General features: G+C 41.2%; 1 protein-coding gene across 3 annotated transcripts in view; it reads right to left on the bottom strand.

Annotated features, from left to right (window-relative positions):
* Positions 1–27,124, bottom strand: part of CLSTN2 (calsyntenin 2) — a 1,243,607-nt gene that overhangs the window by 263,305 nt on the left and 953,178 nt on the right. For all 3 annotated transcript variants that reach the window (XM_033958408.1, XM_033958407.1, XM_033958409.1), the window contains one exon: positions 24,631–24,797. In XM_033958408.1, the coding sequence (XP_033814299.1) occupies positions 24,631–24,797 (167 nt within the window). The remainder of the gene's footprint in view (positions 1–24,630; positions 24,798–27,124) is intronic.

The raw sequence follows: 27,124 nt of genomic DNA, 5'->3' as shown, positions 1-27,124 counted from the left end.
CAATGATGACACATTCAGTAGGGCTCTTTCTGTTCATTGAAAGGTAGGAAAGGACTATAACATTCTAAAGAGTTCAATTCAGCTCAGAAAGCTTTAATCTACTAAATAATGTAAGATGCTATAATGGAAAAACCTTGTGAAGATAAAAGCCCTAATTTGGCACCTTTTCTGCTGCCCTCATGACCAAAGAAGACCATTCATGTGTGATACTGTTAAATTGATGACCTTGAAAGATTCTTGAAGACGTTTCCCTTTCAACTGTTTCTTGCTCTTATATTAGGTGGCCTGGATATTTAAAAAAATACAGAATGATTAAAATATTAATTACAAAGCTGCAATTCTATATGCTTAAGATGTGAAGACCTCAGTACAGCAGCAGAGATCCATCTTTATATCTTCTATCATTAGTTGCTGCCTGTGCACATTGGAAGCCAGTGTTGCATTGAGTAGATACTGAAATAAAGGCCATGAATTGAAGATGCACAGCTGTGGCATTCTTTCCATTTCTTTGCCGTTGCTTATTATAATGGAAAACCTTCTAACTGTTAAAAATAACGATCTCTGAGTACTGCTAACTTTTCAGTGGAGAATAACACATTAATGGACATGTTTTTTTTTATTATTTTGTAATGTCTGCATGGCATCCTTCCCATATTATAAAACAATAACTGTAGAATTTCTGGATTATAGAATCTAGATCAAAAATAAGAAAGACGATTGGCTTATTATTTCTATGCTGTCATTGCTCTGTCCCCACAGTCATCTCAGATGCAGAATGTGTCACAAGGGATCACTAATGAAGCAAGAAATACTTCTAAACACACAGTGAAAAATGCAGGAACTCAAGCAAAGTGGACTTCCAAGACTGGGTTGGCATCCAAACTTTAATAAAGGCTTTTACTGAGAAGTTGCTTTTACCTTTACATACTATATGTTGGCATGGCTCACTGATATTGAATGAACAAAGAACACAATTGGTGATGGGGAGCAACCAAGATGACAGAGGCTAGATGGAGCATGCTGAGAGCTCTAGAAATAATTAATAGCAGTAGTAGTGACTCTCAGCACTCTTACCTGCTTTTTTTCTATATCAATGGCTCCTAAACAACTGGGTAAGACTCAGATCTACCCATATGTTGATACTGTAGCAATGCCTTCTCAGCAAGACATCAGATGTTTTCTCGCTACTTCCACATATTTCCTTGAGTCTTTCCTCTCCTGTAGCTATTATTGATGGATCATTTATGCTGCCACTGTTGATGTTGCATTGTTGATGGAGCGCTTATGCTGCTATAGTTGATGGAGCACTTATGCTGCCATGCCCTTCCCTAAGACCCCGCAAGCAAGAACTCCAGAGGGGCAAGATCCAAGCACATTAGAGGAAGATTGCACTGGTGTTCAACAGGCAGATATTAGTTCATCAGTTAAGGGAGATGTTGTTGTTAACGTGGAGTGAATTACCCAAGAGAGTTTTACCATATTTGGTATAATGCTATCTTTGCCAGGAGTGGTGATTTATCTGCAAATGATGGATTCCTCTTTGAACAAATGTTCTTCAGATCTTTCTTCACTAGTGAATACAGTGGGATTACCGTCTCAGAAACAAGAGACTGTTACTCAGGAATATGAGCAGAAATTGAAAGAACATCTAAGGTTAGATTTAATAATTCCATTTCAAAAATTTCTAGTAACAATTATGGAATCCCTCAATGCTCAATTTTATCTCCTCTCTTATTTAATATCTTTACGGCCCTACTTGTAACCTTATGCCAGTCCATAGGGTTTTCAGTCTTCGCTTATGCTGACAATTTTCAAATCCTACACCCAGTTAATTCAGATTCAGATGAGTAGATACTTAACATCAACCAAAAACTGTCTAAAATAAAACAATGGCTTCAAGAGAACATTTTATCTTTAAATCTAGAAAAAACTAAAACTGTTTTTTCCCATGGAAAGAGAGACTCAAAGAATCCACCACCAATTTGCATTAATAACTCTCCAATTCAGTCCATCAATAAAATAAGAATTCTCAGAGTCATCATAGATAAACTAAATTATCAAGAACAAATAAATTATGTCGTTAAAAGTTGTTTCCATAGGCTGCGCATGATTCGATCTTTAGCTAACTTTTTGGATGCTCCTTCACTAAACATTTTAATTCACTCATTGATCATTTCAAAACTGGATTACTGTAATTCACTTTATAAAGGAATCACACAAAAGGAAACAACTACAACTAATACAAAACACTGCAATAAAAATCATTACAAGTAAAAGAAAATTTGACCATGTAACACCATTATTAAAAAACGCTCATTGGCTTCCTATCAACCAGAGAATAACTTATAAACAGGTGCTCATTACATTCAAAGTTCTACAATTCAACGCACCGCTATTCCTAGATCAACCTATCATTCTATATTCTCCTTTCCGCTCCTTATGATCTGAGGATAAAAATCTACTTACTGTTCCATCTCTATGCATCATAAATACTAAACGTACCACACTCTTCTCTATGACCACTCCCCAAATGTGGAACTTATTACCCGCTCAGGTAAGAGAAGAAAAGAACCTTGATAAATTCAAATAAAAACTAAAATGTTTCCAATCTACTGTAGAGATGCTTTTAATTAATTAGTGAGCCCCTTAAACTGAGTTGATATTCCCAATTGAAGTAGGCAAGCACTGATCTAATATTATATAATACCTATTGTTTTATCCTTACTTGTTCTCTTTCCTATATCAAATTGTGGTTCTTCCCTGATTTCCCCATGAAGTGCACGTCTGTTTATACCTATATTGTATGTCCCCCTTATCTGAAAATTATTTATTATAAATCGCTTTGTAATCTTTAAAAAAAGCGATTTTAGCAAATATGAAATAAACTTGAAACTTGAAGAGAAGCAGGTAGCTGCGAGTGCTTTGGTTAAAGATAGTCATGATATACAGGAAATTGAAGCAAGTTGAAAATCATCTGAGACATTTGGGGTTTTAAATTTCCCAAGAGTTTATGGACAGTCTCCTATATTTACATGGAAGAAGTTTATGGTGGATATACTCAGGATAGAAAAATCAGTATTACACCTGCCCCACCCCCCCCATCAACAAGGTTTATTTTCATCCTCATAGAAGAAATAGAAATGATAGTAATGCTCAACAAGATCTAGATATTTCAGAAATTCCAGAATCATCTATAGAAGTGGTGCAAGAGAGAACTACTTTATTAATGAGTTTTGTTTTGAACAAGATTTAAATGCTATCCTGAGACTTGACTTTAGAAATTCAACTACTTTGTTTCTGGGTCAGAAAATATGGATATATCCAAATGTGGCTCATGCTACACAGGAAAAGGTAATTATTTCTAGTCATGTCAAGAAACTCTTTCCTTGGGTGCAACCTTTTTTCTTCGATATATGTGTAAGTGTTGGGTGAAATACATGAATGCTCAATATATATTCTTTCTCTCTGAACAATTATGTACCTTTTGGACATTAAGGGCTATGAATACAAAAGAAATTGCATAATTTGCACATAGGTGAGCTATCAAAAAAATTAACATAGAAACACAGAAAATGAAGATAGATAAAGGCTATATATCCTGTCCAGTCTGCCCATCTACATCATCCACTATCCCTTTCGCTCCCTTAGAGACTTCTCTATATCTCCCAAGCTGTCTTGAATTTAGATTCATTCTTAATTTCCACTGCCTCCATCAGGAGGCCATTCCACAAATTTACCACCTGTTCCGTGAAGAAGTATTTCTCTCAGGTTACTTCCAAGTCTGTCCCCTTTCACCTTCATTCTATGCCCCCTCATTCCAGAGATTCCTTTCAATCAAAAAATGCGCACTTCCTGCACATTTATGCCACAGAGGTAATCTCTCTTTATCTCCTTTCTCCCAAAATAAACATATATGCTCTATGTCTATGACAAAGACTACTGACTATTTTAGTAGTTTCCCTCTGTTTATATCTTTTTGAAGGAGTGGTACCCAAAACTGTATGCAGTTACAGAGACATTCTAACCCTTTCCCTTACTGGCCATTCCTGTCCCTAAGCACAAAGCATTTTTCTGGCTTTTGTTGTTTTTTTCTACCTATTTGGCCTCCTTAAAATCATCACATATGATCACCCCAAGTCCTCCTCCTCCTTTTTTATACACAGAAATACTACACCTCCTTTACTGTGTCACTACTTTGGTTTTTTTATAGCCAAGATGAATGACCCTATATTTTTTAGCATTAAATCTTAGCTACCAAATTATGGACCATTCTTCAAGCTAGGCTAGGTCCCTTTAAGACCAGTGACAGAGCAGTATATTCTATGGTTTATAATATGATAAGAAACACAGAGTCTTGTTAAGTCTTTACCCTTTGAGACTCTCATTGAAATGCTTTCATGTTTCACCTATATTTTGAGATTGTAAACTTTTGCTCATTCCTGGCATGAGGAAGAAGGTTCTGCCTTTGAAAGCTTGTCAAAAATGTATTAAAGTGGTCCAATAAAAAATATACCACATTATTTTCCTTTTTCTTTGATTTTATTTCTATTTATGAATGAGAGAACTCAGAACATTATATTTTATATAAAGTATTTTCATTCCTTGTGAAATACTCTAGATGTTCATTGTTTAATATTTATGTAATTCTGTGAGAGATTATTTTGAAATTTGCAGATGGTGTACAGTTCTCTGTTTCAGGGAAGGTAGATTTTGTAGCTGGATTCCAACAATTTAATTCCGACTTAGAGCTTGATTTTCATTCTGTTTACATCAAACAGCTTCAGGTAAATCCTACATATACTGAATTATTAAAGGTATGCAAAGGTTGCTGTAAAATTTAAGTCCCTATATAACCTTCATTCAATGGTGTTATTCTCTCTCTCAACCTTGAGGTATAATAGACTCATTACTAAGGGCTCCTTTTACAAAGCCGCGTTAGCGGCTTTATCGCACGCACATTTTTAGCGCGCTAACCCCCGTGCTAGCCGAAAAACTACCGCCTGCTCAAGAGGAGGCGATAGCAGCTAGTGCGCCCAGCAAATTAGCGCATGCTATTACGTGCGTTAAACCGCTAACACGGCTTCGTAAAAGGAGCCCTAAATATGAACATACAATCAGTGTCCAGGAGGTACTTTGCTCAGCTACGGAAAATATCAAATCAGCCCTTTCACAGGCAAAGCAAACTTGGTGATTTAGACACTGATATTTGCAGGGTTTTGTAGTGCTCTTTGGACCTATTTGCTAAGTTGCATTAACATGTGCAGTTATTGTGTAATAAGTGCCAATATTAATGAACAGTAACTGTAAACCACTGCATTAACTGTAGGGGGGCATGTTCAGCATTTTCTTATTCATTTAATGCAAAGGAAGTTTCTTTACTGTGGCTCAGATGTGCTAAAGCCAACGATCATCGCTAAACCTGTTTGGACAGCTTTAGCGACGATCGCATTTGCCAACCCGATGCAGAAAATGGCTCACCACATAGTTTTCTGCATGATCGTTCATTCTCTGACCTGACCATACAAATAAGCCCCATTTTACAAAAAGAAGAAAAAAAGCTCCCCTTCCCCGCTGATGACTACCCTTCCCAATGTCTCCCCCCACTCAATGAACCGGCACCAGCACTGGGAACCGAATTCTCCCTCCCCCCGCGGTAGCAAAAATGGCAAGAGGGATATCCACTCCCTCCTGCCATGCCGACTACCTCCCTCCACTGCAGCGAAATGGCAGGAGGGATGCCCACTCTATCCTGCCAATGAAGGCCCACTCCTGCTCCAGGTGCCCCTCCAGAGCCATCCCCTACCTCACCCGTCACTCCCCCCCCCAAAAAAAAAAAAGTCAGAAGGGCTGCCCACTCCCTCCTGCCACCGGATGCTTCCCCAAACCCCCTAGGTACCCTTTTCAAAGATGGAAGCAGGAGGGAAGCAAGGTCCCTCCACCTTCAAGACCCACCAATCCAAAATGGTACGGCTTCCCTCCTCGGTGCATCATGCGATGCACAGGGAGGGGCCTTAAGTATCTGAGCTAATCAGGGTCTTGGGCCCCTCCCCATGCATCACATGATTTACCAAAGAGGGAAGGCCCGCCATTTTGGATCAGCAGGCTTTGAAGGTGGAGGAACCATGCTTCCTTCCTGCTTCCATCTTCATAATAAGGTACTGGGGGTGGGGGGTGAGGGGGGTTCGGGAGAGCATCTGGTACGGGGGGAGGGGGGTCGAGAGGTATATGGGGGTTCGGGAGAGCAACCAGTGGCAGGAGAGAGTAGGCATCCCTCTTGCCTTTTTTTGGGGAAGGGGAGGGGATGGTTCGGGGGGCACCTGGCATCGGAGTGAGCATTCGGTGGCATGAGAGAATGGGCATCCCTCCTGCCATTTTGCTGCCATGGGGTGAGGGGTTGGCATAGCAGGAAGGAGTAGGCAACCCTGCTGCCATTTTTTGTTGTGCATGGGGGAGGGGGTGTCACCATGGCAGGAGGGAGTGGGCACCCCTCCTGCCATTTTTTTCTCACGTGGTGGGGGCAGCATGGCAGAAAGGAATGGGCATCCTTCTTGCCAATTTGCACTAGCTTGGGGGGAGGGATTTTTTTTCTTTTTAATGGGGCAGATGTTATGTGTGTGTAACACGCACAGCATCTGTGTCCATTAAAAAAAAAAAAAAAGAAAAAAGGTTTCCTGTCCCATACAGCTGAGTGGCAGGAGGCTTTCCATTGTATGGATCTGGGCCTGTGTGTTAACTGCAAGGCAGCCAATGCAAAACAATTAACCACACCTTCACATTAGCAGTAAGGTACAGTCAACATTGTTTCTATGACACAGAAAATGTTATTTATGGGTTAGCTCCTTAATGTGGCAGAGTATACTAATAATTAATAGGTTGTGGAAGTTATTAACATGGGATAATTCCCATGTTGGACAACTAATAAAGCTGAAAAATATTAATTTCATTTTCTATACTGTTCTCCCAAAGGAGCTGAGAATGGTTTACACAAATTTATTCAGGTACTCAAGAATTTTTCCCTATCTGTCCTGGCAGGCTCACAATCTATCTAATGTACCTGGGACAATGGGGGTGAGGGGTGAGGAGTATTAACTGACATGCTTAGGATCACAAGGAGTAGTGTGGGTTTAAACTGACACCCTCAGGGTGCTGAGGCTGCAACATTATCCACTTTGCCACACTCTCGGCATCTTTATGTTGGTTCCACTCAAAACTAGTTCTAGGAAACACTGATTTTCCATTCTCTTTTGTTAAAAGCTACAGGTAGTTCACATGAGCTTGCATGCTTGTTATCAGGAGTCAAGTTTCATGATCATGTTATTTTAAGTTTATAAAGGTTGTGTTGGATGATGATGCCCCTCCAGGCATAATTAAAGTTTTTTGCTTTTTAATCAATTACTTTTTATGGTGTTAAATAAAATGGACCCAGTGTATTTAAATAATCTTTTAATAACCTACATTCCCTCAGGGGCTCTAAGGTCCACAAATGAAGCTTCCCTGGCTATTGTACTAAATAAGATTTGATTAAACAAAACAAGGTGTTTTGTTTTCCCATGTGGAAATTCATTGCCAAAAAGAGTTAGATTAATGAAGGATTTATGTTATGCAGGTTTATAAATCAGCTGGAGCTGTTGCTAGATGTGATTAACGTATACAAATGTCAAGTAAAAGATTATTTGATATATAGCTGTGTGATCAAAGCATGAGTATTTCAAAAAGTATCAAACCATAGGTAGTTTTTAGTGCATTATCAGTAATTTATTTTTGTCTCCCATGATGTTTTTTTGTTGTTCTTATAAAAAGAAATGTTTGTAGTCACATATGGGGAAATTCTGTAAATGATGCCGAAAAAGATGGGTGCCTATAATGTAGGTGCCTGTCGCTTGTCAATCATGCTTAAGTGCTATTTACAGAATTGTGCCTAGTGACACCTAACTTAAAACTTAGGCACCTCTAACGTAGGCTGGGGTTTAAAAGGCCTACGTTATAGGTGCCTAAGTCCTTTAGAGAATTGCACCTAGTGGCATCTAAGTCCTTCTCCACCCCTAAATAGGCCTACTTTGGTTTTAAGTGCCATGCGATATGCGCTTATCTTTTATAGAAAATTGAGCCTAAGAAGATAGGCACCTATCACCCAATTAACTTTTATTTTTTCCAAATGTGAGCTCGATAATTTAATATTGCTGAGGCTAAGAAAAACTATTATGCCCAAGAAACAGAAAATAAAACATCTGAGAACAAGAAATTAATTTGCCTTGTATGCAACCTCACAGCACCACTGGAAAAGGACACCTATGAACGTGAGTCCCAACCAACAGCCCAAGATCTCGAAGACTTCTTCCTCAATCAGATCAGAACAGTACAAATAGAAGTCGTAAAAATTTACCTCACCCCAGAACCTACACACACCATTCCCAAAACCTCCAGTGACCCCCTTCACAGCATACCAGATATGGAACACCCTCACTCCACCCTCACTCCACTAACAATGTGTGAAACAGCAAATCTTCTATAGAAACTATCTGCCTGCAGCAGCCTTCTTGACAACTGTCTCTCATACTTATTACTACAGTGCTGAATTAATCATCACCTGGATCACCAAATTCCTAAACAACCTTCTAAATCAAGGCCAACTCCTGGGCAAAATGGGAAAAATAGCTCTCACCAAAATCACAAAATGCTGACCTATCCATCCCCTCAAACTATAGACCAATAGCAAGCATCCCCATACTTACCAAGATCTTAAACTCATATATGCAAGCAACTCACATCTTCCACAGAACAGTACTCCAGCCTACATCCCTCTCAGTTTGGAATCTGACTGCAGCACAGTACTGAACTAATTTCTACTAACCCTCACCACAAAAATCAAACAGATACGAAGCACAAGCCAACAAGCAGCCCCTCTTCAATTCGACATCTCTGCAGCCTTCAATTCTGTAAACCACCAACTTCTCATCACAAAACTTACTGCAATTGGAATCACAGGCACCACACCTTAGCTGGTTTAATGACTTTCTAAAAAAAAAAGAGAGAAAACCTTGTTTGGAAAGATGGAGTAACATAGTAAATGATGGCAGATAAAGACCCAAATGGTCCATCCAGTCTGCCCAACCGTAAACTCTATATACAGTATATTAATGATTTTCTTAGATATTTCTGGGTCAGAAACCCAGAGCTCTGCCCAGCACTGTGCTTAGGTTCCATCTACTGGAGTCTCTGTCAAAGCTCACTCCAGCCCATCTAAACCATCCCAGCCATCAAAGCCCTCCCCAGCCTATCCTCAACTGAATGGCCATATACAGGGGGACAGACCATGCAAGTCTGTCTAGTACTGGCTTTAGTTCTTCAATATATACCATTATTTTCTGATTAGAGATCCTCTGTGTTCATCACATGCTTTTTTGAACTCTTTCACCATTTTCCTCTCCATTATATCTGCTTAATTTCTCTTCTCCTCCCTGTTTCTTACTAAAAAAAATATAAAAAAGCACAAAAAATCCTTCTCTTTCCTCTGTTAAATCTTATTTCCTCTTCCTGCAGTTTTGTTTAAAATACTGTGTTTTAGGTGGTATAGAGCCTATATTTCTGCCTTACTAGTAGTCTTACTTATAGTCCCACCAACCCCAGGGACCACTATTCATATATAGAGACCCATATAATCAGGACTTCACAACCAATCAAGATGACCTTTATTCTATGCAATCACTGTGGTGCTTTAATTCCAAGACATACTATTTGGAGGCTTAAGGCTTGCCCCATCTGTCTTCAACTTGCCAGTATTAAGGAGGAGCTCTGCAAACTTAAACAGGAATTGAATACAATTAAAGCAGCTTCCATCACTCCACAAAATCATACCAACTTACCACCTCTACCTCACAGAATAAAACAGCCCAGGAATAAATGGGTCACAGTAGGCTCAGGAAGACTGCGACATGTAACACAGAAACATCCACCTTCACTAATATTACCTCTACAGAATTCCTTCGCTCCACTAGTGCACTGCGATACTCAGGAAAACAGAAGGGAGGTGGGACTGGAACCAATGAAGGAAACTCAAGAGAACAAGAGCACCCTAAGTACAAATAAAAAAGCCAAAAACAGAAAACTATTACTGTTGGGGGATTCCATCATCAGAGGCATTAACCTTGGAACACAGGGCGAGGAGTCCAAAATAGTGAAATGTCTTCCAGGATCCTCAGCTACCAGGAGTTCCAGGCAAATACTAATAATTAAGGAAGAAACTAAGGATTTTAACACTGATGTTGTTATCCATCTGGGAACAAATGACCTGGCCAACAACTCCACACTTGCAGCACAGAAAGCTTTTCGGGAGCTTGGTGAGGGCGTGAAACCTTTTGTAAAGACTTTAGCTTTTTCTGAAATATTGCCTGCATATGGAAAAGGAGAGCAAAGAATGAAAAACACAGAGGACTTTAATAGATGGCTCAGAGCCTGGTGTCATCAAGAAGGCTTCAGGTACATAGGAGGATGGGGAAATACATGGAAGGACAAGAAGCTATATTGCACTGATGGGCTACATATTACTACAGCAGGAAAAAGAAACCTTGCAGAGAAATTTAGACAATATTTTTCTAGGCATTTAAACTAGAAGGTGGGGGTGGTGTATGTACGAAGGACAATTATAGAGACCACCCCCGGCAAAAGAAAAGATGTGATAGTAGTAAAGGCTGCAACATAAGCAATATCAGCAACTCATTTCTTAGTATTGAAACGGAAAGTGAAACGACACAAAAATCCATACGAAAAAGGAGATTATCGCTGAAAAATAGCTGGAAAGCGATGACCACAAATGCTCGCAGTCTAAGCAACAAAGTTCATGATCTGCAAGCCCTGATATTAGAGGCAGATCTAGATATTGTTGCTATCACAGAGACATGGTTCAGTGAATCACATGGATGGGATGCAAACATACCGGGATATAATCTTTTTAGGAAGGACAGAGATGGTCATAAAGGTGGAGGAGTAGCTCTCTATGTAAAGATCAATATCCAAGCGACCGAAATGCAAGGGACCTGGGGAGAGGAAGAAGCGATATGGATTGCTCTGAAAAGAGAAGATGGAACTTCTATCTACGTGGGTGTAGTCTACAGACCTCCGACTCAATCGCAGCAAATTGATAAGGATCTGATTGTGGATATCCAAAAGTTTGGAAGGAAAGAGGAGGTTCTGCTGTTGGGAGATTTCAACTTGCCGGATGCGGACTGGAATGTTCCGTCTGCGGAATCGGAAAGAAGTAGGGAGATTGTGGATGCCTTTCAAGAGGCTCTGCTCAGACAAATGGTGACGGAACCCACAAGGGAAAAAGCGATATTGGATCTGGTCCTCACAAATGGAGAGAGTATCTCTAATGTTCGAGTGGGTGCTCACCTGGGTAGTAGCGATCATCAAACGGTTTGGTTTGATATAACGGCTAAAGTGGAGAGCGGCCGCACGATACTTAAAGTCCTAGATTTCAAACGTACGGACTTTAATGCAATGGGAAAGTACCTGAAGAAAGAGCTGTTAGGATGGGAGGACATAAGAGAAGTGGAAAGACAGTGGTCTAAGCTGAAAGGAGCGATAAAAATGGCTACGGACCTTTATGTGAAGAAAATCAATAAAAACAAGAGAAAAAGGAAGCCGATATGGTTCTCCAACCTAGTGGCTGAGAAAATAAAGGCGAAAGAGTTGGCGTTCATGAAATATAAAAAAACCCAAGAAGAGGAGAGCAGAAAGGACTACAGGGTGAAATTGAAAGAAGCCAAGAGAGAAATACGTTTGGCGAAGGCATAGGCGGAAGAACAAATGGCTAAAAATGTAAAAAAGGGAGATAAAATTTTTTTCAGATATATTAGTGAAAGGAGGAAGATAAAAAATGGAATTGCTAGGCTAAAAGATGCTGGGGACAAATATGTGGAGAGTGATGAGGAGAAAGCAAATGTGCTAAACAAATACTTCTGTTCTGTGTTCACAGAAGAAAATCCTGGAGAAGGACCGAGATTGTCCGGCAAAGTTACACGAGAAAATGGAGTAGATTCTACGCCGTTCACGGAGGAGGGTGTTTATGAGCAACTTGAAAAACTGAAGGTGGACAAAGCGATGGGACCAGACGGGATCCATCCCAGGATACTAAGGGAACTCAGAGAGGTTCGGGCGAGTCCTATTAAAGACTTGTTCAACAAATCTCTGGAGACGGGAGTGATTCCTGGGGATTGGAGGAGAGCGGATGTGGTCCCTATTCATAAAAGTGGTCACAAGGATGAAGCAGGAAACTACAGGCCGGTGAGCCTCACTTCAGTTGTTGGAAAAATAATGGAAGTGTTGCTGAAAGAAAGGATAGTATATTTTCTTGAATCTAATGGGTTACAGGATCCGAGGCAACATGGCTTTACAAAAGGTAAATCGTGCCAAACGAACCTGATTGAATTTTTTGATTGGGTGACCAGAGAGCTGGATCGAGGACATATGCTAGATGTAATTTACTTGGATTTCAGCAAAGCCTTTGATACAGTTCCTCATAGGAGGCTGTTGAACAAACTTGAAGGGCTGAAGTTAGGACCCAAAGTGGTGAACTGGGTCAGAAACTGGCTGTCGGACAGACGCCAGAGGGTGGTGGTTAATGGAAGTCGCTCGAAGGAAGGAAAGGTGACTAGTGGAGTCCCTCAGGGTTCGGTGCTGGGGCCAATCCTGTTCAATATGTATGTAAGTGACATTGCTGAAGGGTTAGAAGGAAAAGTGTGCCTTTTTGCAGATGATACCAAGATTTGTAACAGAGTAGACACCGTAGAGGGAGTGGAAAATATGAAAAAGGATCTGCAAAAGTTAGAGGAATGGTCTAATGCCTGGCAACTAAAATTCAATGCAAAGAAATGCAGAGTAATGCATTTGGGGATTAATAATAGGAAGGAACCGTATATGCTGGGAGGAGAGAAGCTGATATGCACGGACGGGGAGAGGGACCTTGGGGTGATAGTGTCCGAAGATCTAAAGGCGAAAAAACAGTGTGACAAGGCAGTGGCTGCTGCCAGAAGGATTCTGGGCTGTATAAAGAGAGGCGTAGTCAGTAGAAGGAAGAAGGTGTTGATGCCCCTGTACAGGTCATTGGTGAGGCCCCACTTGGAGTATTGTGTTCAGTTTTGGAGACTGTATCTGGCGAAAGACGTAAGAAGACTTGAGGCGGTCCAGAGGAGGGCGACGAAAATGATAGGAGGCTTGCGCCAGAAGACGTATGAGGAGAGACTGGAAGCCCTGAATATGTATACCCTAGAGGAAAGGAGAGACAGGGGAGATATGATTCAGACGTTCAAATACTTTTCCAGAGAAAGGAAAATGGTAAAACCAGAGGACATAATTTGAAGTTGAGGGGTGGTAGATTCAGGGGCAATGTTAGGAAATTCTACTTTACGGAGAGGGTGGTGGATGCCTGGAATGCGCTCCCGAGAGAGGTGGTGGAGAGTAAAACTGTGACTGAGTTCAAAGAAGCGTGGGATGAACACAGAAGATTTAGAATCAGAAAATAATATTAAAGATTGAACTAGGCCAGTTACTGGGCAGACTTGTACGGTCTGTGTCTGTGCATGGCCGTTTGGAGGAGGATGGGCAGGGGAGGGCTTCAATGGCTGGGAGGGTGTAGATGGGCTGGAGTAAGTCTTAACAGAGATTTCGGCAGTTGGAACCCAAGCACAGTACCGGGAAAAGCTTTGGATTCTCGCCCAGAAATAGCTAAGAAGGAAAAATAAAAAATAAAAAAAATAATAATTTCAATTGAATCAGGTTGGGCAGACTGGATGGACCATTCGGGTCTTTATCTGCCGTCATCTACTATGTTATATGTTACTATCACTTTCCTCGGGAGTGCATTCCAGGCATCAACCACCCTCTCTACAAAGAAGAATTTCCTAACATTACTCTTGAGTCTCCCATCCTTCAACTTCAAATTATGCCCTCTGAACATAAGAACATAAGAACTGCCATCTCCGGATCAGACCTTTGGTCCATCAAGTCCGGCGATCCGCGCACGCGGAGGCCCTGCCAGGTGTACCCTGGCGTAATTTATAGTCCATCATATCTTTATATGCCTCTCTTAAGGAGATATGCATCTAGTTTGCTCTTGAAGCCTAGGACGGTCGATTCCGCAATAATCTCCTCTGGGAGGGCATTCCAGGTGTCAACCACTCTCTGAGTGAAGCAGAACTTCCTGACATTAGTCCTGAACCTGTCCCCCCTTAGCTTCATTTCATGTCCTCTAGTCCGTGTCAAATTGGACAATGTAAATAATCTTCTCTGCTCTATTTTGTCGATTCCTTTCAGTATTTTGAAGGTCTCGATCATATCCCCACGCAGTCTCCTTTTCTCTAGGGAGAACAATCCTAGTGTTATAAGTCTATCCTCGTATTCCAGTTTCTCCATACCCTTCACCAGTTTTGTTGCTCGTCTCTGCACCCTCTCCAGCAGTTTTATATCCTTCTTTAGGTAGGGAGACCAATGTTGGACGCAGTATTCCAAGTGTGGTCTGACCATTGCCCTATAAAGCGGCATTATAACTTTCTCCGATCTACTCGAGATTCCTTTCTTTATCATGCCCAACATTCTATTTGCCTTCTTTGCCGCTGCCGCGCATTGTGCCGACGGCTTCAGGGTCCTATCTATCAGTACACCCAGGTCCTTTTCTTGTTCACTCTTCCCCAGAGTTGCACCTGACATTGTATACTCGTATTCCTTATTCTTATTGCCTAAATGCATTACCTTGCATTTCTCCACATTGAACTTCATCTGCCATTTCTCCGCCCATGTTTCTAACCGACACAAGTCGCTCTGGAGTTCCTCTCTATCCTCCTGCGATCTGATTGCCCGGCATAGTTTTGTATCATCTGCAAACTTGATGATCTCACTGGTTGTTCCTTCCTCCAGGTCATTGATATAAATATTAAAAAGGATCGGCCCAAGTACCGAGCCCTGGGGTACACCACTAGTCACTTTCTCCCAGTCGGAGAACTTCCCATTTATGCCCACTCTCTGCTTTCGGTTTTCCAGCCATTTGCCTATCCACCTTTGTATATCCCCCTCTATGCCATGGCTTTGTAGTTTCCTGAGAAGTCTTTCATGTGGAACTTTGTCGAACGCTTTCTGGAAGTCCAAGTATATTATGTCCACCGGCTTCCCACTATCAATTTGCTCGTTCACAGTCTCAAAAAATTGGAGTAAATTCATCAAACATGATTTCCCTTTCCTGAATCCATGTTGACTGGGTTTCATCAAGTCGTGTGCGTCCAAGTGCCAGACTATGCTATCCTTGATCAGTGCTTCAACCATCTTGCCGGGGACAGACGTAAGACTCACAGGCCTATAGTTGCCCGGTTCCCCTCTCGATCCTTTTTTAAAAATTGGCGTGACGTTCGCTATCCTCCAGTCATCCGGTATCTGTCCAGTTCTGATTGTCAGGTTTGCAAGTTTTTGCAATAACTCTCCGATTTCAACCTTCAATTCCTTTAAGACTCTCGGTTTTACCATTTTCCTTTCTCTGGAAAAGATTTTGTTCTATGTTAATACTTTTCAAGTATATGAATGTCTGAATGCCTCCATTCCTCTAGAGCAGTGGTCCCCAACCCTGTCCTGGAGGACCCCCAATGTCAATAGGGTTTTCAGGCTAGCCCTACTGAATATGCATGAGAGAGATTTGCATATAATAGAAGTGGCAGGCATGCAAATCTGCTCCATGCATATTCATTAGGGCTATCCTGAAAACCCGATTGGCCTGGGGGTCTTCCAGGATAGGGTTGGGAACCACTGCTCTAGAGTATACATATTTAGGACTTCCAGTCTCTCCTCATACATCTTTTGGAGCAAATCTCCTACCATTTTTGTCACCTCAAAAGTCTTCTGTAGAGTACTTCAGGGTTCTCCCCTCTCCCCAATATTGTTCATAAGCTCCCTTGGTAACATTACATTTGGCTATTATAAAGTCCCTTTTAATGTTGAAATAAGATTACCACCTCTACCCTGAAGAAAATTTTGAAATGTGGATTTGTGTAGGGAAGAGTGAAGAACTATATATATGATGTTATTGTTGGAATTTAAAAGCATTACTTTATTTAGAGATTGCACATGAAAATGAAGTTATGGAAATAAGCAAAACATTGATAAATGGGTTAATGAGGATATAGGCTGAAACATACAGGAGTTATACACCCTGTCAGCCATCTGAAGATAAAAAAAAATTCACTAATTTTCACATGTTTTGACAGGTATGATAGAATTGTGTGTCATACGGGGATGACATTCTCTTTTTCATTCCCATTTCAATTAACCAGATGTGTCAGAAAAAAGTCATTGATAACATCGACAAGATATAATCATGGGCCAATATCAACAAACTCAAACTGAACACAACCAAAACCAAAATCCTCTGGTTCCACGCCCCTCAACAGCTCACACTGCATTGTCCTGCCATCAGGAAATAAACTAGACATGGAATCCATGGAAAATCATGGAAAATCCTCCAAGGTACTGAGTGTTATACTGGACTCTACACTATTCCTTGAACCACAAATCTCAAATCTCTGAAAGAAAACCTTTTCCATGAAACAATTGAGACTTATAAGACCCTACTTCCAGCAAAAGATTAGAGAAACTGGGCCTCTTCTCCCTCAAACAGAGGAGATTGAGAGGGGACATAATCGAAACATTCAAGGTACTGAAAGGAATAGTCTTGGTTGATAAGGACAGGTTGTTCACCCTCTCCAAAGTAGGGAGAATGAGAGGGCACTCTCTAAAACTGAAAGAGGATAGATTCCGTATGAACATAAGGAAGTTCTTCTTCACCCAGAGAGTGGTAGAAAACTGGAACGCTCTTCCGGAGTCTGTCATAGGGAAGAACACTCTCCAGGGATTCAAGACAAAGTTAGACAAGTTCCTGCTGAATCAGAATAGGGCTAGTCTCAGTTAGGGCACTGGTCTTTGATCAGAGGGCCGCTGCGTGAGTAGACTGCTGGGCATGATGGACCACCGGTCTGACTCAGCAGTGGCAATTTTTATGTTCTTATGTTTCACAACCAATTTGTCATACTTGTACAAATGCTAATTTTCTCACAGCTTGATTACTACAACTCCCTCTATTCAGGAATCAACACAATACTAACCCTCAAATTACAACTAATCCAAAACTCTGCAGCTAGACTTTTTTTTCCAAGCAGTTGCATTGGCTCTGTGCCATTACTCAAATAAACTTCAAAATCTCCTGTATAATTTTCCACAACCTACACAGCAACTTTTCCAAGCTGCTCATAAATTTATTCACTTCCTTATGGTCCACCTTGGCCAGAAATCTTAGTAAGCCTCAGATACAAATGGATTGGTTGTGGATACTGTACATTATGCTGTAACGAGTCACACAGTATTTTCAGTGATGGTGGTAGGTTTATAGAACAAGTTGCCAGGTAACATATGGCTGTGTAAGAACATTGTACAATTTTGCACACACCTTAAAAACATAAGATTTGCCGTTGCTGGGTCAGACCAGTGCCCATCGTGCCCAGCAGTCCGCTCATGCGGCAGCCCTTAGGTCAAAGACCAGTGCTCTATTTGAGTCTAGCCTTACCTGCATATGTTCTGCTCCAGTAGGAACCTATCCAACCTTTTCTTGAATCCCTAAAGGGTGCTTTCCCCTATAACAACCTGTGGAAGAGCTTTCCAGATTTCTATCACTCTCTGGGTGAAAAAGAACTTCCTTACACTTGTATGGAATCTTTTCCCTTCTAACTTTAGCGAGTGCCCTCTCGTTCTCTTCACCTTGGAGAGGGTGAACAATCTCTTTCTCTACTAAGTCAATTCCCTTCAATATCTTGAATGTTTCAATCACATCCCCTCTCAGTCTCCTCTTTTCAAAGGAGAAGAGGCCCAGTTCTCTAGCTTCTCATTGTACGGCAACTCTCCCAGTCCCTTAACCATTTTTGCCACTCTTCTCTGTACCCTTTTGAGTAGTACTATGTCCTTTTTCATGTACGGCGACCAGTGTTGGACGCAGTATTCCAGGTGTGGGCGTACCATGGCCCAGTATAACGGCATGATAACCTTTTCAGATCTGTTCGTGATCCCCTTCTTAATCATTCCTAGCATTCTGTTTGCCCTTTTCACTGCACATTGCAGGAACCATTTCATTGACTCGTCTACAAGTATGCCCAAGTCTCTTTCCTTGGGGCTCTCTCCGAATATAGTACCAGACATCCTGTATTCATGCGCATGATTTTTGTTACCGACATGCATCACCTTGCACTTATCCACAATGAACCTTATTTGCCATTTCGCGGCTCATTCCTTGAGTGTATGTATGTCTCGTTGTAGGTCTTCACAATCCATCTGTGTCCTCACTACTCTGAATAACTTTGTATCATCCGCAAATTTAATCATCTCACTCATCATGCCATATTTATAAATATGTTGAAGAGCACAGGCCCGAGCACCGAACCCTGCTGCACTCCACTCGTGACGCTTTTCCAGTTCGAGTATTGTCCATTTACCCCCACTCTCTGTTTCCTATCCACCAACCAGTTTTTAATCCACGTGAATATATCACCCTCAATTCCATGGCTCACAATTTTTCAAAGTAGACGTTCATGCGGGACCTTGTCGAACGCCTTCTGAAAATCTAGATATATGTCATCAACTGGGTCACCCTTGTCTTTCTGACCATTTACTCCTTTAAAGAAGTGCAGTAAGTTTGTCAAGCAAGATCTTCCTTTGCTGAAGCCGTGCTGACTGGTTCTCATCAGTTTGTGTCCATCAAGTTGATCAATGATGCGGTCCTTTATCAATGCCTCTACCATCTTTCCCGGTACCAAAGTCATACTCGCTGGTCTGTAGTTTCCTGGATCTCACTTCGAACCTTTCTTGAAGATCGGTGTAACATTCGCCACTTTCCAGTCTTCCGGAATCTTTCCCGATTTGATTGACAGATTGGCTATTAGATGAAGCAGTTCAGCTATAACCCCTTTCAGTTCCTTGATTACCCTCGGGTGGATGCCATCCGGTCCCAGGGATTTATCATTTTTAAGCCTATCAATCTGTCTGCATACCTCTTCTAGACTGACTGTCGTCCCTGTCAGTTTCCTATCTTCATTTCTTGTGTATATCCTGTTGGCTTCTGGTATATTGGACATATCCTCTTTGGTAAATACACACACAAAAAATGTGTTCAGCTTGTCAGTGATGGCTTTGTCCTCCTTTAGTACTTCTTTTATTCGGTGGTCATCTAACAGCCCCATTGCTTCCTTCGTGGGTCGTTTCCCCTTAATAAATCAAAAGAACGGCTTAAAGTTTTTTGCCTCCTTGGCTATTTTTTCCTTGTAGTCTCTTTTGGCCCCTCTTACCGCCTTGTGGCACTTGTTTTGATGTTGTTTGTGCTTTTTCCAGTTTTCGTCCGTTTTTGTCCTTTTCCATTCCTTAAACAAAGTCTTCTTGTCTCTGATCGCTTTCTTCACTGCTACAGTGAGTCACGCCCTAAGAGAGGTGAGGGATAGCAGAGTAATCCAGGAGAGGAGCCCAGAGTTTTTCATATTTTTTCACTGACCGCAACCTCTCCACCGCAATGCGCTCGTATTTGGCCAAACAGACCATATTCCACCAAACATTGTATGATTAGTATTTTAACAAGAAATTATTGACACAATTAGAATTAACTACAAGTTATGCATGTAAATTTAGGCACAGGATCTATGCCTAAATTTTACACATGAGTCCAAGAACGGGTTGTGGGAATGGGTGGATTGGGGGTATTCTTTTAAATTACGCACATAGATTTGGGCATGGGAACTTGCACTACATTTTCATTGGCTGTGCATAAAGTTAGGTGTGGTTCCTGGGGATAAGCACTATTCTATAAACCAGACATAACTTTATGCACGATTTATAGAATAGCACTTTATTCAGTGCTGATTTTTTAGATGTCATATACTGTATAGAATTTAGCTTATAATGTAAAAAAATGCCAATTTTTTCAGGTACCTGATGGTCTAAATGACACTATAGAGTGGAATATTATTCTCTGATAAAGCGGGATTGTAGGCATTTTACTAGCCCCCACCCTGATGCAGTGATTACAAACTTTATTTATAATATATCAATCAGGTTTATCAGGTTGGGCTCTTCACAAACTCTTTTATAAATTTTTTAACCTATTTTATGAGCCTCAGCCCCACCACTCACCGCCTCAAAATCCTTTCATCGCGGCAAGCTTTACGTGGTATTTTCCTCATTGGCTCCTTAAAGCAATTTTTTAATCTTTTTTTTCTTTTTCTTAACTGTTTTTCAAAAGTGCATGTGTGCCTTACAATATTGCACTTTTCCCTATTTTTATCATTTGTATCATTCATATATTAAAGTGCTCCGTGCTTACTTTTGCTTTAAATAAATAAGCAAATAAATATATAAATCAGCAAATAACTTAGCTTAATTTCATGTAGCTTAATTCATATATAGCTTCTGCTTCTTTCAACCTTCACTTTAACTCTGTTCGGCTTGGGAGGGCCTCACCAATCCGGAGCTGCATGTCAAAGCAGCTCCTGATTGGTGAGGCCGACTTTAGTAGAGGAAGAGGCGGTCAGAGCATACCGCGAGTGATTTCCTTCACTCGCCGGCGCTCCTGCTGCTCTCTCCTGCCCAGTCATTCGTGGTCAGAAAATACCACAAATGGCCGGGACTGCGAATCGCAGACCGCAAATTTACGAGGGAGCACTGTAGTTATTAAGCTGCACTAGGACATTAATTCATGTTATTTAAACACTTAATGCATGTTAATTGGCTCTAAGGCTGGTTGCAGTGCCTAACACAGAGATATGTAGGTGATACTACATTAAACAGTAATGGGATGTAAAACATGCAAATGGATGAAAAGCAGTTTATTACTATGTAAATTACTATAAAGTGGCTTGCAGTGTGCAGCGAGTTCAAGTTGAATAAATGGTAAAATAACCTCAGATAAAAATGAGGGGACAACCTGGGAGCACCTGATACTCAAGTGCCCATATGTTAAAGGGGCTGGCATCCATCAATAACAGCGGTGACCAAAGCACCCCTCCCCCATCAAGCTGAAAGCCCTCTTGCCTTCCTAATTAAGCGCCCCTCTACTGGCAACCCAACCAAATTCTCCAACCTGAAAAGCACTTCCCCTGGTTGTCAACTTTCTTTCAACTGAATACTCCTCAGCCTCCCCACTTTCTCTCCCCCCCCCACACACACTGGATGGCCTGAAAGCCCCCTCAGGGCTATCAAGTCAAAAATTCTGGTGTCTACCAATGTGACCAGGAGCAAAGCTCAGTTCCTCCTGCCCTCACTGGCAAACTCATCCAAAATGGTGCTAGAGACCCCTAGCAACAGTCTTGTGATACTAGGAGTAATGTTTTTGTACAAGAGACTAATTGCTAGAGTTCATCAGCAAGTGAAAAGGTATGCAACTGCGTGTTGTTCCAAGCCACACTACTAAACACCAAAGATTTGAATTAAGGTAGGCCTATGAGAGGGTTTAAGAGGGGGTTTGGGATCCTTTGGTTGGAGGAGGGGTGACTTCCAGGGTAGGCCACTAGGAGGACCTTCAGGTTGGGAGGGGACTGGTTCAGGCACCACTAGGGGGGGTTCGATTTGAGCTTTCATCATAGTATCACACTGTAGCTCACCACCCTTACTGATGGACGCCAGCCTCTTTAACAGGTAGCCCAATGCTCCTGGACCCATAGAATAACATTGCTTCCGAAGTGGTTCACAACCAAATTATTTATTTGCTATGGGAGACAGCAACCTTCATTTGCTATTGATGGCTGGGATTGTGACCATTTACATTATTATACTATTTTTAAGCTTTCTAATCTGAGTTTATAAACAGCACCTTATATACATTTTAGGTTTGTTTGTTTTTAAGTAATCAGAATGTTCGGTTCATTTTACAACAGAATTATCATTAGTAGGTAGTGCATGTTTATCCTGGATCGAAAAGTTGCTGTTATGATTTTTGGTGGTATAACATATGCACCTGTGTGTCTTCAAAGCCTAATTGCCATTAGCCTGTATATAATTTGGTTGAAAATTGCCTTCCATACATACTGAGGGACCACAAGAACTCACGGCAGTCAATTAGCTAGTGGCTCTACACAAGAAGGAGTGAAGGAAGATTGCTCCTGCCGCAATTTACCTCTGGACCACCAGGGATACCAAAAGGCATGGGCAGAACTAATCTAATCTAGTATTTGTGAGTCACGCATACCTAAACAGGCTCTAGGCGACTTGATGAAAAGAAGGGGAAGAGGGTTAGGGTGGAAGAAGCGGAGGGGATAGGAAACACACTTAGGTAGATTAAAAAAGGTCAGGTGCTTAAGAAGATCTTAGAAGAATTAACTGTCAAAGAGTGAAATTTTCAGTTTCTTTTGGAATTGGGTATGGTTGGTTTCCATTCTTATAGCCTAACTTTTGGATGACCTGTAGAGAGTTAAAAACTAAGGCCCAGATTCTAAAAACGTTGCGCCATTGGAAGGCGCCTGAAAAAAATGGCGCTGGCAATGTTTCACTCAGATTAAGGTGCTGTTTTCAGAATCGCAGCCTGCATTCAAGGTAGGCGCTGGGAAAGTAGGACAGGGTTTTATAAACCTACATTTCCAGCACCTACCTTCGACGTAGAATCACGCTTAGTGGTGCCATGTGTCAACTGCGCCCATAACCACACCTCTTTTGACATTCGGCAACTGCGTAGGTGTGATTTCGGTGCCATGTTTTGTAGTGCCTTGTGGCACCTACTTTTTTCTGTTAATTGTTTTTTAATGGCGTAGTCAATTACCATGCTGTTAATAGCCAATTAAAACAATTAGCTTAGGCATCAATAGAGCACCTAGCTAATAGTGACATTTTTAGAATCTGGGCCTTAATGGCATTAAGCCTTAACATACGTTTAGTTTATTTTACTGCATTTTTTGCCTGATAGCATGCACTAAACCAGGGGTAGGCAATTCCGGTCCTCGAGAACCACGGGCAGGGCAGGTTTTCGGGATATCCACAATGAATATACGCAAGATGGATTTGCATGCACTGCTCCTTGAGATGCAAATCTATCTCATGCATATTTATTGTGGATATCCTGAGAACCTGACCTGCCTGTGGCTCTCGAGGACCGAAACTGCCAACCCCTGCACTAAACTACTCTTTAGCTATTTTTTTTTAAACATATTTTTAGGAGGGGGCGTGTCATAGGTAGAGAACAGGCATGGAAGTATTACCCAAGTGGAATATTTTGATTAACATTGGCTAACTAAACAGGAAGCAGTAAAGTTCATATTCTATAGACCAGGGGTGTCAAAGTCCCTCCTTGAGGGCCGCACTCCAGTTGGGTTTTCAGGATTTCCCCAATGAATATGCATGAGATCTATTTGCACACACTGCTTTCATTGTATGCTAATAGATCTCATGCATATTCATTGGGGAAATCCTGAAAACCTGACTGGATTGCGGCCCTCAAGGAGGGACTTTGACACCCCTGCTATAGACGATGCCATAAGTTAGGTGCCTAGCTTAAGAGGCAAAGCCATTTAAAACCCTTCTTAAAATTGTTTAAAACAAAAATTGTAGGTAACTAGATCACATTTATGGTGGCATCTAAGGTGAAAGAAGGCATGACTAATGCTGGAAATGATCTTAGGCATTCTTAGATGTCACTATAGAGGCGATTTACGTGAAAAATAGGCGCCGGTAATGTAGGCCTTGAAAACCCTGAACTACATTTCCGGCGCCTATGTTCGAGATAGCCGTGATTCCACAAAAGGCACCATTGTGTGATTGACGCGCGATCGATGGTTGTCTTTTAGGTGGCTGCTGATACCAGCGCCATTTGTAGAATCCGGCCCTACGGCCTCCTTTTACAAAACTGCGATAGCAGTTTCTAGAACGGGGAGCCACGCTGAATGGCCTACACTGCTCCTGACGCTCATTGAGTTCCTATGAGCATCGGGAGCTGCTAAAAACTGTTATCGCGGTTTCGTAAAAAAGGGGGTAAGTTTCCCCAAGTTAATTTTTTGCAGATACCATCCACTGATGTGAGGATTAGCATATGAGCTGCTAAAAAAAAAAAAAAGAAAGAAAACACAAAATGTGCCACAGTAAATCTGGGCTTAGCATGCAGAAAAGTCTTACATTAGAAAGCATTAAGCCCAGGTTTTACCACATTTTAGTGTGTATAGTTTGAAAATAATGACAACCAGGTCAGTTACTCCACTGTAAAGATATTTATGTGATTGCAGGTAATTCCTGTGATTATTGAAGGTCCATTTACACTATACCTCTTCAGCTCTGCATTGTAAACCAGCTCACAATAGCGGTTGTCATTCAGGAGCATGAATCTGGATTACATGGACTTCTAAAAATTTCAAGTGTGTGCAAATCGCTTAGGCACAAGTATACCTACGAATTAGCATGCATACTATCTAATTGTGCATACAGGAAATTCTTATGTACATTCAATACACAGAAATATGAGTGTATGAAAAAATATACAAAACCACTAAAATTTCATTAAAAAATACAGACAACCCTTTTTTTTGTTGGGCTGTGCACATCTGTAGCTCATCCCTGTATCAAGGATGAATCCAATTTATCTCTTACCTTTATTCCTTGACCGAGACTCTCCAGGGAATTAATATCCAAACCTTCCTTACAGGCCTGCAGGCATGTAATCACTTTCTGGCTCTCAGTTCTTCCTGGCCGAATGGTCAGACCTGCGATACTGCCATGGAAATACTGAGCAAATCTGGGTTTCGCTACTTCAGCCCCTACAACAAATGAAAAACAAATGAAAAAAAACCCCCCAAAACAAAACACCACAGAGTTGTGCAAGTAATATATTATTGAGTTACACTTTATGGTTTATTATTGTAATTTAATATATTGTCTTTCCTTGGTGCTCTAAGCACGTATTTATTTTTGTTAATGGTTAATCCAGAACTGACTTTACAGGTAGGGGTACACACATTTGAAGTCTGGGCATAGTGCAGATGTGATTCACACTTACATATGTGACTTACAATAAGTTGTACATTTTTTTCTTGCATTTAGGAGCAAGTATTTATATCAGCTGTTTGGCTGGCTAAGTGTTCACACCTAAATCAAAGGCATGTATTTCACCTGTTATACTAGTATTCTATAAAGGAAAGCAGACACCTAAATTCTTTATAGAATAGATACCACTGGATCGAAAAGTTGCTGTTATTATTTTTGGTGGTATAACATATATACCCGTGTGTCTTCTAAGCCTAATTGCCATTAGCCTTTATATAATTTGGTGGTATAATATAAGCACCTGTGTGTCTTCAAAATCTAATTGCCATTAGTCTGTATATAATTTGCACTGACCCGAATATAAACCGAGACCCCATTTTTGGGCTATTGTTTTTGCCCAAAAATCTTGGTTTATATTCGAGTATATACGGTACCATGTCTCCATTTATTTATGGTGCACACTGAAGTTTTTTCACATTGCTGTTTACTGAAATGTTCACATATTGCAATTACTTTGCACTTCTCAGCATCTCTGAACTAAAGAGCAAAACAAAACTACTTTGGCTCGGCCCAAAATTAGATCAGCTACCCACCCTCATCCCACTATCCTCTGGCACCACATTGCAGCTTGAGCACTCAAGCAAAGTTCTGGGCATCATCATTGATTCTACACTGTCTTTCAACGACCACCTTAACTCCTTATTAAAAAAATGCTTTTTCAATCTTTTACATGTTAAGGAAAGTGAGATCCTGCTTCCATCACCAACACTTTGCTATCCTCGTACAATCCATCATTCTTTCCAGACTGGATTACTGTAACTCCATCTACTTAAGCCTAACAAAGAAAAGCCTTCATAGACTCCAGCAGATTCAGAACATCGCGGCTAAACTACTCTTCGCAAAAAGCAAATTTGACCACGTCTCCCCGCTTCTGTCTAAGCTTCACTGGCTCCCAGTTATCCATAGGATTCACTACAAATGCGCCTGCCTAACCTACAAGTCCCTACACGGCATCCTGCCTCCCCTTTTTCCACTATCTTGGAACTCCTCTAATCCCAACACCGCCAGATCCATTCAAAAATTCAAACTATCCTTTCACTCTTTAAAAGGCATACCCCATGCAGGAAAATTAGGCACTTCCCTCTTCTTCAGGATCACCGAACTCTGGAACAGCTTTACTGCCCCACTTCGGAGCCTGACCTCCCTCCAACGCTTCCGAAAACATTTGAAAACTTGGCTTTTCTCTAAAATGTAATGTCCCCTCCCTCTTCGATATACTAAGTCCCTCTAAACTTCTCTTTACTAAGTCCTTCTACTTTTCATTGTAGTTCCTTTCTATATCAATTCTTGTAAACCGTGCCAAGCTCTACTTCTATGGAGATGATGCGGTATACAAACTTAAGGTTTAGTTTAGTTTGACACAAAGCATCATTGGTGTTTAATTCTTGCTACATGCTTGCCTAGGATTTATGTTTGGATTTAATACTGTATAGGTAAGTACAGGTGTGCTGTGGGCTAAGTGGAAGCCAAAGAGCACAAACGTCTGTATGCCACCCCCCATCCCCAGTGTGGTCTGAAGGCCCAGAAGCCTCTGGTACTGCCCTTGCTGCAGTTATTTAATGGAACCGGGGCAGCGTAAGAGCAGTAGCAGGTGGTGGTTGTTTTTTTTTATCTTTTTCATGACATTAGCAACTCTACCTACATATGGCCCCCTTTTATCAAGTTATGAAGCTGCGTTAGGGTTTTTTAAAATTACAAGTCACTGCAATAAAAGCTCCGACGCTCATAGGAATTCTATGAGCATCAGAGCATCAGAGCACCACAGCGGTCTGATACAAGGGGGCCTATAGTTGCTGAAATTGATCCTGTTTCATTATGTTGCCACTTTAGTAGCAAATATCTAACATCTAAATTTAATACAAGGTATATTACCTGCATCTGCTTTGTTGCCCTTATTTTCTGCATGATATCAGACTATTATGGGTTCAGGGCAAGAAATGAACCTCATTGTCCCTAGGATTTTAATTGATCCCACCCTAGCCCTGTACCACTTAAGCCTCCGCCATCTATGGTGAGATTAGGAAAGTTCTGATGTTTTTTT

Source organism: Geotrypetes seraphini, chromosome 9 (assembly GCF_902459505.1).
Source record: "Geotrypetes seraphini chromosome 9, aGeoSer1.1, whole genome shotgun sequence".
In the NCBI taxonomy this organism is placed as follows: domain Eukaryota; kingdom Metazoa; phylum Chordata; class Amphibia; order Gymnophiona; family Dermophiidae; genus Geotrypetes; species Geotrypetes seraphini.
Note: the sequence above shows the minus strand (reverse complement) of the source record. Positions and strands in the feature narration are given on the sequence as shown.